This window comes from Panthera tigris, chromosome A1 (genome assembly GCF_018350195.1).
Source record: "Panthera tigris isolate Pti1 chromosome A1, P.tigris_Pti1_mat1.1, whole genome shotgun sequence".
Taxonomy (NCBI): domain Eukaryota; kingdom Metazoa; phylum Chordata; class Mammalia; order Carnivora; family Felidae; genus Panthera; species Panthera tigris.
In genome coordinates this window covers 209,877,875-209,890,894 of record NC_056660.1, presented here as the reverse complement: position 1 = coordinate 209,890,894, position 13,020 = coordinate 209,877,875, and the positions used below count along the sequence as shown (strand labels likewise).

Here is a 13,020-nt window from a genome sequence, read left to right as displayed (position 1 = left end):
TCTACATAATAAAATGCCTCATTGTAGTTTTACAGATGTGAAAGGAAAACTGACACTACTGACACCAAATTGTGGAATTCCTACACTACCCCATTCTCCAGTTCTTGGGAGACACCAAATTGTTCTACAGTTTAATTCAGTTCTGGCACTACCTTCTGGTAAATTAGGGAAGACTCCACAGGTTAAGGGCTCAGCCCCATAAGACTGCCCCCAACTTCAGATTCCAATTTCAAGTAGTAGATCCCCTGGTTACCCACACTTCTGTATGATGTGGCTACAAATCAGGAGTTTCCATAACCCTTCCTCAGGTTTGAATTTGCTATAATGACCCATAAAACTCACAGAACACTTACTATTACTGGTTTATTATAAAGGACATCATAAAAGATACAAATGAACAGCCAGATGAAGAGGAATATAGTGCTAGGTCTAGAAGAGTCTCAGGCTCAGAAGCTTTGGTCTCCATGGTGTTTGGGTTACACTACCCTCCTGGCATGTGGATGTGTTCATCATTCCAGAAGCTCCCTGAACCCCTTAGTTTAGAGTTTTTATGGCAGTTCTAATAAGCATGATGGATTAAATCATTGGCCATTGGTGATTGATTCATCTCTCAACCCCACTCCCCTTCCTAGAAGTCTGGGGTCAAGGCTGAAAGTTCCAGCCTTCTAATCACATGGTTTGTTCCTCTGGCAACCAGGCCCCATCTTCTAAGAGTCATCTCGTTAACATTAACTCAGGTAATGTTGCAAGGGGCTTATTATGAATAAGAAAAAATGCTCCTTATACCTATCTCTCAGGAAATTACAAGCGTTTTCCAAGCTCTTTGTCAAGAGCCAGAGAAAAAGACCAAATATGTTTCTCTTATTATATCACAATATCACAGACATTAAATAAGATACATGTAAAACACTTAGGATAGTATCTGGTACATGTTAATAAACATGTAACAAATACATCAGTAAGAATTATGAAAGACTTTGAAATGGACAAGAGATTATTGGGTATTCTTTCAGTAGAAAGCTAAGTATAGTCTTTTGGACCCCTTTGGACTATCTGCATCTATGGGAGTCTGTGCCTTTCATTGGCTTTGATTCAGATCTTCTATGACTCTGTAAATTATAGGAAACTGAGAGCAATTCAAACGATTCTTGTCCATAGACATGCAAATGAATTTTAATCAATATATAATTAATTTCTAAACTTTTGAAGAGATTACAAGTATTAGATTTTCATCTATTAGTTTTCTAATTAGTTTTCATCTATTAGTTTCATCTATTAGTTTTTCACCTATTAACATGTATTTTAGCATTCCTGATTGTAGATAGCCTATTATCCAATTCTTATTTGAACTGATGTAACATCCTACTGGTTCTCTCATTAATTGAAGAGTTAAATCATGACATTTTACCTTTGTTTGAGAGTCTTGATTTTACTTTTATAAAAAAAATCCTTTAACAAATGATAATATTTATCTTTCTTTTATTACTGCTTTATTACTAATACAATGACATTCAGAGGTGGGAGAGACCTAAGGGATCATCTATTTCCATGCTTTCATTTATAGATGGGAATTTAAAGCATGAGCACTTGACTTGTCCAAGGTCACATTCATCCTTATTTTGAGTTAGTGTAATTTTGAGGTCTTCTTTTATCATTTACCTAAATAAAATGACAAAACCATTAGATACTACTTTAGCTGTTGAGCACAGTAGTTTAAACTGGATCCTGTCTAGCAAATCTTAAAAGAGAGAACTTACTTCTATCCATGAAAGGGAGTAGGAGCAATGCTGACTGTAGTAATGACTCTGCTTGTCCAGCTAACTCCCCCTCCTGTTCAGGACATAGCTGAGATTGGCTGCCAGCACTGCCAATTCATGGCCCACTGGTGGCAGAACAGGACCCTGAACTCAAGATCAGTCTGACTTGAAAGTGGGTATGTCAAGTTGTTATAAAGTACACACACAGACCTGTTGGGGAGAAGGTCCCTGAAAGCTGAATATAACTCTATGAGAGCCGCAGAAGGTTTGCCTACCCTCTGGGGGCTCCAAAGGAAGCATATTGTGGTATGTTTCAGAAACAGAAGGAAATCAACTGGCAACAATTTTTCAAGAAGTCCAACTCAATCCAGTTTGAGTTCTTTCAATTCCCCATCAAAATTATATGATGAGTGATTCTGGCAAATTTGTCAAAGCTGATGTTATCATCTAACTTGTTTAAGTCCTTGGGTGGCTCCGTCAGTTGAGCATCCGATTCTTGATCTTCGCTCAGGTCATGATCTCATAGTTCATGGGATCAAGCCCCAAGTCAGGCTCCACACTTGGGATTCTCTCTCTCCCGATATCTCTGCCCCTCCCCTACTCTCCTTCCCCTGGGTGCTCTCAAAATAAATAAATAAACTTAAAAAATAAAATAAATTGTTTAATTTCTTTATTCTTGACCCTTGACTTATAATTAGGCTTTAAAATGCCCTTTCTCCCCTACCACAGGGAGTACTTCTCCTTTATCAAATTTTGTGCACATATACACATAAATAATCATATTTATATACCCTCAGAAATTAGTATTAAAGCACAGTGTGATTTTTCTTTTTACCATACATTTCTAACATTGCATATTTCTTGGTTTGAAGTTAACTGAGCCCATTGTTGGGTTTAGGCCAACTAAACCATTAAAACTAGTATGAAATCATTAACTTTATAATTCTTACTTATTTTGGTCAGAATTGAGTATGCTAAATATGTCCACAACTTTTAAAATCAATCTGTAGCTTTCATATTTTAAAGTATTTCAGTTGAGAAAAAGTGTTATTCTTTCATATCTTAAGATTTTTCTAAAAAAAAATATTTTTCTTTCTTGAAATATAAGGTTAGAATGGTCTTTGAAATTTCCTCTTGTTAGTCAAAACCCCACTTAAACTGTTTAGACAGTTTTTTTTAGACAGTTACTTTTTCAGATAAAATTCTAACCTTCTACAATATTTTGTTCATTCACATATTCATTTTTTATTTATAACATGATGCCAGACATTGTGCTAGGCACTGGATGTAGAGTAATAAAGAAGAAATGGATCCTACCTTCAAGGAATTTAGTGGACATTGTAGCTAAGGAACCAAGGGATTGCAGTCTAGAGTTGTGTGTCTAACATGGCAGCCACTAGCCACACATGCCATTTAAACTAATTAAAATTAACAAATTAAAAATTCAGTTCTTCAGTCACACTGGCTATGTTTTATGTACACATATGGCTAGTGGCTGCCGTATCATACAGCAGTGGTGTAGAATGTTTCCATCATCTTAGAAAGTTCTGTTGGATAGCACTGGTCTAGAGTGAAGGGAGCTAAAATGGCACCACTAGTAAACATTTATCTAAGATTTATAATTTGCCAGGAACTGATAATAAACAAATGAAAGGCAAGTCCCTATCCTCAAGTAGTTGACAATATAGTGTAAAAAGAAGTGAAAGTAAGCTGATTATATAATATAGTTAGTTGTGTGTTATAATAGGTGTGCCCAGCATGAGAAGAGGTTGACCAGTCCAAGAAAGGGAGAGAGGTAGAGAGAAACACATCACAAATCTTGGCAAGTGAGCGTGGTCCATCTAGACAACAGCAAGTACCTCAGTAGGGCTGAGAGGCAGCAAGGTATGGAAGAGGGGCAGAAATGGGCCTGCAGAGTAGGCATGGGCCAGCCAAAACTTTCGCCCCAAGTTAAGGTATTTGAACATTTTCCTGAAGCCATGTCAAGTCACTGAATGATATTGAAGCTGAGATTTATGCAATTAGATATGCTTTTTATAATGTCCATTCTGGCTCAGGGTGGAGGATGCATTGGAAGGGAGTAAGATTGGAAACAAAAAACAAATGAGAAAATTCTTATCCTCTGAAAAACAGCAGAGGCATTACAAAAGCTGGGAGGGGCAAGATGGGAATGGTCAGCTTCAAGTGGTATTTAGGAGGCAAACTACAGAATTCAGTGATCAGTGAGGACAGGAGACATGCCACAGGGAGAACAGGATGACCACAAGTTTCTGACCCACACAGTTTTGATTGATGATACCATTTACTTAGAGAACATGAAAAGAAATACATAGAGATTCTTTAGGGAAACGTTGAGTTTGAAGTGCGTTTGGGACTTTTCAGCTAACATGTTCATAGAACAGTTCTCCAAATGGGACTAGATGTCAGGAAGGAAGCATGCGCTGAAGTTAAGGATTTGAAGGTGCAAGATATCACCTAGGAGTAAAAATGTACTTTAAAGAGAGATCCATGATGACCCCCAGAAAACATCAGAGTTTTCTGGGAAGAGCAAAGGAAGAAGTGTTTAGAAGCAGCAGCTAGAGAGGAAGAAGGCCAGGGAAAGTAGTGTCTCATAAGCCAAGACAGATTTTTTGAAATAAAGTTGTACTATTTTTATCCCAGACCAGTAGGAGCTGGGGTCCTGAGGTCCAGGCTGGGGTATGGGAGCCCAGTCTCCAAGGTCAGGTTCAGCATGCTGTCCTGCAATGTTTTAGTCTATGGAGAAGCCTGAAGAACAACATCACAAGGAAGCAGCCTATAGCCAGAGCCAGGTGGGCCCAAAGGCTGAGCATCAGTCCAGCCAAGGCTGAGCGGAGAGGAATGCCCCAGACTCAAAGCCAACAGGGAGACCTAAGGATAGGGAAACAGGCAGTTTAGGAGCATAAGACTGTGTCAGAATGGAAGATGAAGTGTGGCTTGGGCTTTCAGCTAGTGCTTCGGTCTCTTGTCCAGGCTGAGTGGGAGCAGCAGTGTTCATAATATGAAGAGAGGTACAGAGAAGTTTTGAGTGCAGGCTCTGGATCGTTAACGTCCATGACTAATAGTAACTGGGAAGAAACAGGAGGCTTCCAGGGCTGATAATGTTTGTTCATTGCTCTGGGTACTGTTTCCAGTTCGTGAAGTCACTGAGCTATATATTCATGTGTGCATTCTTTTTGTCAGGTATAATTCAACAAAAAGTTTGAAAATTAAAAACAAGTCCAGAGCCTGGAGTCAGATTGACTGGAGTCAAACCCCTTCTTTGTCATTTATAAGCTGTGCAATTACAGAATCACAATCTTGCTTTACAGGTTATGTTGTAAAAACAAGATAACATGTAAAAGTATTTAAGAATTGTATGCTGAATTTTACCTATAAATACAACAGAGAAAGCAAGTAAGATAAGGACTGAAACATATGCATCGGCCTTGATGGGTTTTGGTGACTGGAATGAGAGCTGTTTCAATGGAGTAGGAGACTGGGAAGGATGGTCTGGGGTGGATTGAAGCATGAATGGGAGGTGAGGAGGTGGAGAGCCTGAGTGAAGATAACTCTCAAGAAACTTATCTCAGATTATCTATCTATCTATCTATCTATCTATCTATCTATCTATCTATCCATCCATCCTATCAGCTGATTTTTAAGCCAAGTAATTAGTGAGATTACAAATTAAAAAATTGTGTATTTTTCTTCAAAGCTGTCTACCGGTGCAAGTGTAGACTTGGAAAGAGAGATAAATATCATCTGAGGCTGGTGTAGCAGAAGGACACAGATTGAAGTTGTTAGATGAGGGAGAGAAGCTGAAGTGTTCAACCATTCAACTCAGCTTTGCTAGAAAATAAAGTGAAGTCAGGATAATGCTGGTAAATTTGGGGGAAAGGGTGTAGGAATTTAGGGACTGGATGAATGTTGGAGAGATTCATCATATATGGGAGTGCTAGAAAGAAACAGTTGGAGTGTAGGTCATTAAGATTGCAGGGATGGAGCCATTCAAGGTCCAGGATGTGGACACGGTCTTGGAAAGAGTGCCAGAAGTGGAGAGAAGGGGAAGGGACCAGTGCCAGGGTGGAGTTTGGGAAGAGGAATGCTGATCGATGTGCTGAAGGCCTTGACAAACTTGAGATAGTGACCATGACATGGTGCATGATAGCACCTCCTGAGAAGAACTCCCACACTCTTCTTCCACCACTCATCACTGGTGTCAGTAATCTTTTGGTTTTATAAATAACCTAAAATCATTATTCTGTATTCTAAATCACTTCATCTTTTTCTATCCTCAATGTAGATGGAGAAAAATTGATTGCTATATCCTGTGGGGGTCCTCCATTTTCCTGAATACTATTAGTTCAGTCTTCTGTGTTCTCTTGCATTGATTAAATTCCTTTTAGTCTAGTTCAAGACTGTCTTTTCTCTTTATGATTTTCCATTTATTCTAAGTTCATGAGTGTTTTGGACTTGTACCACTAACCCCAAATAGGACTCAATCAGAGCTGTTGAGGATGTTTTTGGTTTTGGTCACTTGTGGTCAGTTCTTTTATGTTTATTCTCTAAGGAAAGATCATAAAATCTAGAAAGAAATGTAATTTACTTTATTGGATTGTAGCATAATAGCGACAAATAATTTTTACACATATTTGACTTTATGGCCACCCTGTTATTTCATTCTTAATCTTTACACCAGAGTGTTGATTTTCTAATTGTTTTTTCCTAGTGTATTATTCATGATGGCCCATCACTTTATATTCTAACCTCTTCAGAGTCAATCCTGAAATCCTCTACATTGAAACTACAGCTCCTCTTTAATGTTATATCGTATTTTGTTTTCCTCAATTTTGAAGAAAAATTTGAATTTTGATCCCAAAACTATACTCTTTCTTTTCATGTTGTTAAACATTTTTATTAATATTGGGCCAATGGCATGATCATATCTATTTGACTTTCTTGCATCAGTACATTGTAGCAGTGCTACTGCAACTTTGCTTTAGCAAATTATCTAATTAACTAATTTTTATATCATAGCTGAAGCATTTTCAAGTGAAACACCTCATGAAGAAATCACTCAACAGGTAGCTGCTGAAAACCAGGATATGGATAAAGACCAGAATTTAAGAGATCAGATTCAGCACAGGTTAGTTTAAAACTCAATGTCCTGGGGCGCCTGGGTGGTTCAATCTGTTAAGCCACCAACTTTTGATTTTGGCTCAAGTCATGATCTCATAGTTCGTGAAATGGAGCCCCACATTAGGCTCTGTGGTGACAGCACAGAACCTGCTTGGGATTCTCTCTCTCCCTCTCTCTCTCTCTGCCCTTTCCCCACTGGTGCACAGAGTGCTCATACATGCACACTCTTTCTCTTTCTAAATAAATAAATAAACTTTGAAAAAATAAATAAATAAAACTCAATGTCCTACTTCTTAATTTTTGCCCTTTGAATGGACTGACACCCAGTCACTTCGAAATGATCAGATCTAGAAAAAAAATGTATTTTCCAGCATTCATTCATTTTACTTTTACAAGTAAAAAAAAAAAAAAAACTAAATAGCTTTGATGTTAAGTGAAATATTCATGTGCTAGATTTAATATTCAGAGCATAAGTCATCATAAACTAGGAAGAGGAGAATCAAATCAGGCAACACTTCCTTCTATGGTTCATTATATGGAATCCTAGTTTAGCCCTCATTCAGCAAATGCCAGTCGAAGGTCATGATATTTGAAAGAGCTAGGCATCAGACCACAGACTGTAATTTAAAACTATTTCCATTTTGCTAAAATGCTGTTATACAAAAATAAACAAACAAAAACACCCATTCTCTTGGTCATGTGCAGTGTGTTCATTGGGAAAGAAAACTTAGACAATGTTATGAAACCCAGAGAAGTCAAAAAATATGATGTGAGCCAGAGAAAAGTAATCTATTCTCAAGGAAGACAAAGTTTCAAAAATCATTCCAAGATTATTTGTGAGTCAAGCAAGTAAGTCTGAGCTATCTACAGTTAAATATTTCTTTGATTTCTGTCTGTAAGAGAAAAATAGATGACCTCAGCTGGTAGCTACCAAGAGAAGTGTGCTCAGAGTTAACTCTATGATGAAATGCAGGTGATCTTTCTTTAGATTTTCCTTAGTGGAACAAAATTACACTAAATGGTGGCATTTTCAAATTTTCTTTTACTCTTTCATATACAATAAAACCTACGTTTGTGAGCATAATTCTTCCGGAACATGCTTGTAATCCAAAGCACTTGTATATCAAAGCAAATTTCCCCATAAGAAATAATGGAAACTCAAATAATTTGTTTCACAACCCAAAAATATTCATAGAAAAATATTACAATACTGTAATGTAATATAATATAAAATAATAAAGAAAATACAAGATATAAAGAAAAATAAATTAACCTGCACTTGCCTTTGAAGACATTCATGGCTGGTGTGAGGGAGGTGAGAGAGGAGGGTTATGGTGTAGGACAACTTTCAGTATCACTAATGGAATTACTGCTATCTATTGGCTCAATGAAATCTTTTTATTTTCATGCAACTTTAACAAGGAACCTACCAATGACATTTGCTTTTGCCTCCTTTTGAGGATTTCACGGAAATGTGACATTGCATTGTCATTAAAGAGATTCGTTGCTCACACTGCTACAGCCTTATTCAGGTGGTGCTTTTCTACAAAATTTTGCACTGTTTCCCACCTTTTACACATCTCCCTAATCTCATTTTCCCCTCCTCCTTTGCAGATGAGATGCAGACATAGACTTCTTACAAAATCTTACAATTTCTGCCACTTGCACACCTCATTGGTCCTTCTCAATGATTTCCTTCTTAACTTCTACCATAGTCATCTCCTTCTTACCACCTTTCTTTTCAACCTTTTCCTGCATGGGGGCCATTGTATATGTCCACACAGATGTTGACAATAGTAGGGTATTAATAAATTCTTGTTGTATACTATATTTAATGTAACTGGCAATAAGGCAGAAGAGGAAACGGTCTATATCTGCAGGCAGCCTGACCTAGAATGAAGCAAAGCATTCCTAAGTTTACTCTTGAATGTAAAAGCAAATATCTGTCCATAGGTGCTTGGAAGCGACAAAAAACACACTAATGCCAATTGTGGGCACCCTCAAATGTTCTTAAAAGTCTCTGATTTCTGCCAAACACCACGGCTGAGACCAAGCATCTGAGCATGGGAGATGATCACCCACAGTCCTTCAGAGAGAAAGAGAGAGAAAGAAGAACCATTGGCTCAGTTGTGATCATGTGACATTCAGCCTCACGTACTACTCATATTGCAGGACATCGCTCATTTATCAAGTTAAAAATAAATTTAAAAAAATAAAAGAAATGTTTGCTTGTCTTGCGGAACACTTGCAGAGCAACTTACCCACAATCCAAGGTTTTACTGCATTTCAAAAAATATGGCTTGATTGTATTAAATAATTTCTTCTTCAAAGTAAATAATTTCTTAGAGTTGCTTTTTCAGTTTTAACTATATCGGTAGCTTATTTTTTTTTTCATTATACATGTCAGGTAAATCATGCATCATGTTACCCAAATATTTTAATTGGTATATGATATTCATACAGTATTTTTATTTTTCAGAATTATAGGCTTCTTGGACAACTGGCCTTTATTGGAGCAGTGGTTTACAGAACCAGAAAATATTTTGATAAAAATCAATGCTGAAGTAGATAAAGAATCTTTATGCCAAAAAGTAAAAGAAATGTTTATGACTGAAGTAATGAAAAAAGAGAATAAAGGTAATTACATTTCTTTATAATTTTGAACATATATAACTAAATGTGTGGTTTTAATGAGTTTAGGAGAAAATGAAAACGTGATTGCAGAGTTCTGTCTTTTATTTGAGTAGTACTGTCTGCAAGTATCTTCTGATTTTAACTCTCTGCTGCAGATATTTCTAAAATAAGACATTTTTCTCTCTTTGTTTTAATTTAATCAAAAGAAGTAATCTCACTGAAAACATTGTTTTCATGTGGAAAAAAAAATAGCTGAGTTAAAATGAAGAATGTTATAGAGAATGGTACAGATGTCAATGTTAACCTCAGGACTTTAACCCTCCTTTTAGGATGTAAATTCTGGGCAGTTCATTTAAAATTATTACAATTGGTCAATTTACCGATTATTAGCTACTTATTTTAAGCCTTCTTCTGGAATACATCTCATTACATTAAACCATCCTGACCTCTTTCCTCCTTCATTCAACCAAAAATGCCCCCTAACTTTTCATAGTATCATTGAAACATATTACTGAAAGGGATCTTAGGCCAATACACTGCCAAAGCCAGACTTCAGTGGAGAATTTTATCTTTGCAAAATGATTTGAGAAATAAATCTTTCCCTTTTGTTTATCAGGCACCTCTAATTGGGGCGCCTGGGTGGCTTGGTGAATTAAGCATCCGACTTCAGCTCAGGTCATGATCTCACAGTGAGTTCTAGCCTGGAGCCTGCTTCCGATTCTGTGTCTCCCTCTCTCTCTGTCCCTCCTGTGCTTGCTCTCTGTCTCTGTCTCTCTTTCAAAAATAATAAACATTAAAAGAAAAAAGGCACCCCTAATTGTATTGACAACTGCAGTTTCTTGGTATAATAAAAATGGCCAAAGTTAATAATACCACAAAGATTCTAAAGCTGCCTTGATAGAAGGCTCTCTCCTGTCACTACATTTAAGACCTAATCACCATAATGTATCAATTAACTGACACCAAAATAGTACATAGGTATAAGCCATGAAAATCTTTAGATTTTCACTTAGTGAGCCAAAATTACAGTAAAGGTTTCCTGAAACAGTGGCATTTTCAAATCTTCTCTTACTCTTTCATATATTTCAAAATATATGCCTTGATGGTATTAAACAATGTATTATTTAAGAGGCTGAACATGTTATTTGATAGAAATTAGGCTGGAGGACAGAGTAAACCTCCCAAAACAATCTTAGAGTCTTTGTTGGGAGGCAAAAACACCAATTTTAAGGTATAGCTTCAAACATCTACAGGTTAGAAATTTGTTTTTGTCAGAGTCATTTCAACATTTTCCTCAAGATTTTACATTCTAACCACTGAATACGTTAACAAACTCAACTGCTACTTATTTGCATTCCTACTGGTTAAGCACTTTAACAACTATTTTATCATTAAAACCATAAACACTGACTGACCCCAGCCCAGTACTCTGAATTAAACATCCTGATTAATTTGAGAAAATAAAAAATAAAAGGATACGGTACTTCCATATATATTCTGAGGTGAAAAATGACTATAGTGTACTATTAAATAGGAAAAAGCTGGTATATATAAAATTGTCCCATTTTTAAATGTTTGTTTATTTTTGAGAATGAGAGCATGCAGGGAGGGACAAAGAGAGAGGGAGACAGAGGATCTCTCAAGCAGGCTCCATGCTGACAGCAGAAGGCCGGATGTAGGGCGTGAACCGGTGAGATGGGGACCTGCACCAAAGTCAGACCTTGAGCCACCCACTGAGCCACCCAGGCGCCCCTGCTCTATTTAAAACTTCAAAAGCTGCCCCACAGCACTTCTGATCCTGTTTATTCTTCTGTTTATTTTCTCCACAGCACTTAACCACCTCTCAACCCCTTGTATAAATTATTCATCAGGCTTATGGTTTGCTTCCCATCACTAAAATGCAAGCCTCACAAGGCAGTGGTTTTTCCCTTTTGTTTTACTGATCCATCTCTGGCAACCAGAACTGTGCCTGCTATTGATTTTACTACTACTAATTTTATTGGCAGTAGTGGTGGGAGTTTTATCTTATTGTTATGACCCTTCCTTTACTTCAAGGCACAATTGAAGTTCAATAAAATAGTCGCTGCGTGAATTAACGAACTGCTAAGAAGACTTAAGTACAATGCACCATTCTAAGTGCTTTGTGTGTATTTACTCCCAGAAATCAATGCGGTGAGGTGAAGTCTGTTTCCTCCACGCCCACAAGACCTCTGTCACATTGCTCTTTACCTTCTCTTCATGCTTTCTTCACCTTGGTTTTCCAACGGAAATTTTGAAATAACCCTTTATTTTCCTATTCCACTGCATTAGCTACATCTAGGTTGTCACTTTTACATTTGGCACCCTTCAATAAGCCTTTCTACCTGCTATACACGGACACACACACACCCACACCATCATCATCCTCCTCCTCCTCCTCCCCATCACCATAAAAGGCAAAGAAAATAGCATGTCTAACTAGGCAGAGAAGGCTTCAAATCCTAGTTTTAAGGACTGGATGATTTAAAGGAGAGCCTTAAAACATGAACTGAGCCTTAAATCAGCAAGGGGAATTTTATATTAATTTAGGCTTATCTTGGTTCAAGTGAAATAGCGGGTGTCTAGAATCTCTACTAAAAGTTCATTCTTGTCATCTTTTTGAAGTTAAAAAGAAATTAGAAGAGAAGGAAGCTGAGAAAAAGGAAGAAGTTCCCCTGGCTGAGCCTCCACCCCCACCTCCCCCTCCACCTGAGCCAGAAAAAGAGAAGGAGACCCATCCTCAGCGTGAGCATTCAAAAACTCCTGCTGCAAAAGGGAAACCACCATCAGGTGATTGACAGAATAATTTATAATCCTCTGCCAGTTTCTTATTTTCACTTAGATAAGAATTATAAATAACAGTACCAATGCATTCACTCAGAGTTAGACTTAAAGCAACTTCAATAGTATGAAACCAAGTGATGACTCAGATGAAAGTGGAAAAGCCCTTAGTAGCTATGGTTGTCACAAAGCCCAGGTACTTTACTGTGTAGGAGGGAGTCTGAGGTCCTCATACCCAGTTCTCGATTAGAAGAAGACCACAGATGAGACTAGGGAGGGCACAGAGAATAACCAGAAAGAACTTAGAGCAGATCAAAAGTTCAGACATCTGTTTGCTGAACCATAGACTTATGTTTTTGTAGAGTGAGAACATCTTCAGAAAATGAGTTAGTATAGCCAGTTACTCACAAGAATAAGGGGAAAAAATCAACAGACTTCATCAGAGACTAGAATTCCTATGTGACTTAATCATTAGTGTGAATTTATGTGACAATAAATGGATAGAAACAAGCACCTGGCATCTCAGTAACGTATACATTTGTAATTTATAGCATACATGGGTAAAGTGTTTGTTTTGGCTTAAGTTCTTTCTAGATCCCGAAACACTAAGGACTATTAACTTCAGTGGTAGAGGATAGATATAATGACCAAAGTGAAGCGCTTAACTGTTACACTGCATGACATTGGTAGA

At 37.4% G+C, this 13,020-nt stretch overlaps 1 protein-coding gene across 4 annotated transcripts in view; it reads left to right on the top strand.

The window, feature by feature from the left end:
• SPEF2 (sperm flagellar 2) overlaps positions 1-13,020 on the top strand; it is a 184,443-nt gene that overhangs the window by 76,815 nt on the left and 94,608 nt on the right. For all 4 annotated transcript variants that reach the window (XM_042996620.1, XM_042996611.1, XM_042996618.1 and 1 more), the window contains 3 exons: positions 6,795-6,903; positions 9,376-9,533; positions 12,174-12,338. In XM_042996620.1, the coding sequence (XP_042852554.1) occupies positions 6,795-6,903; positions 9,376-9,533; positions 12,174-12,338 (432 nt within the window). The remainder of the gene's footprint in view (positions 1-6,794; positions 6,904-9,375; positions 9,534-12,173; positions 12,339-13,020) is intronic.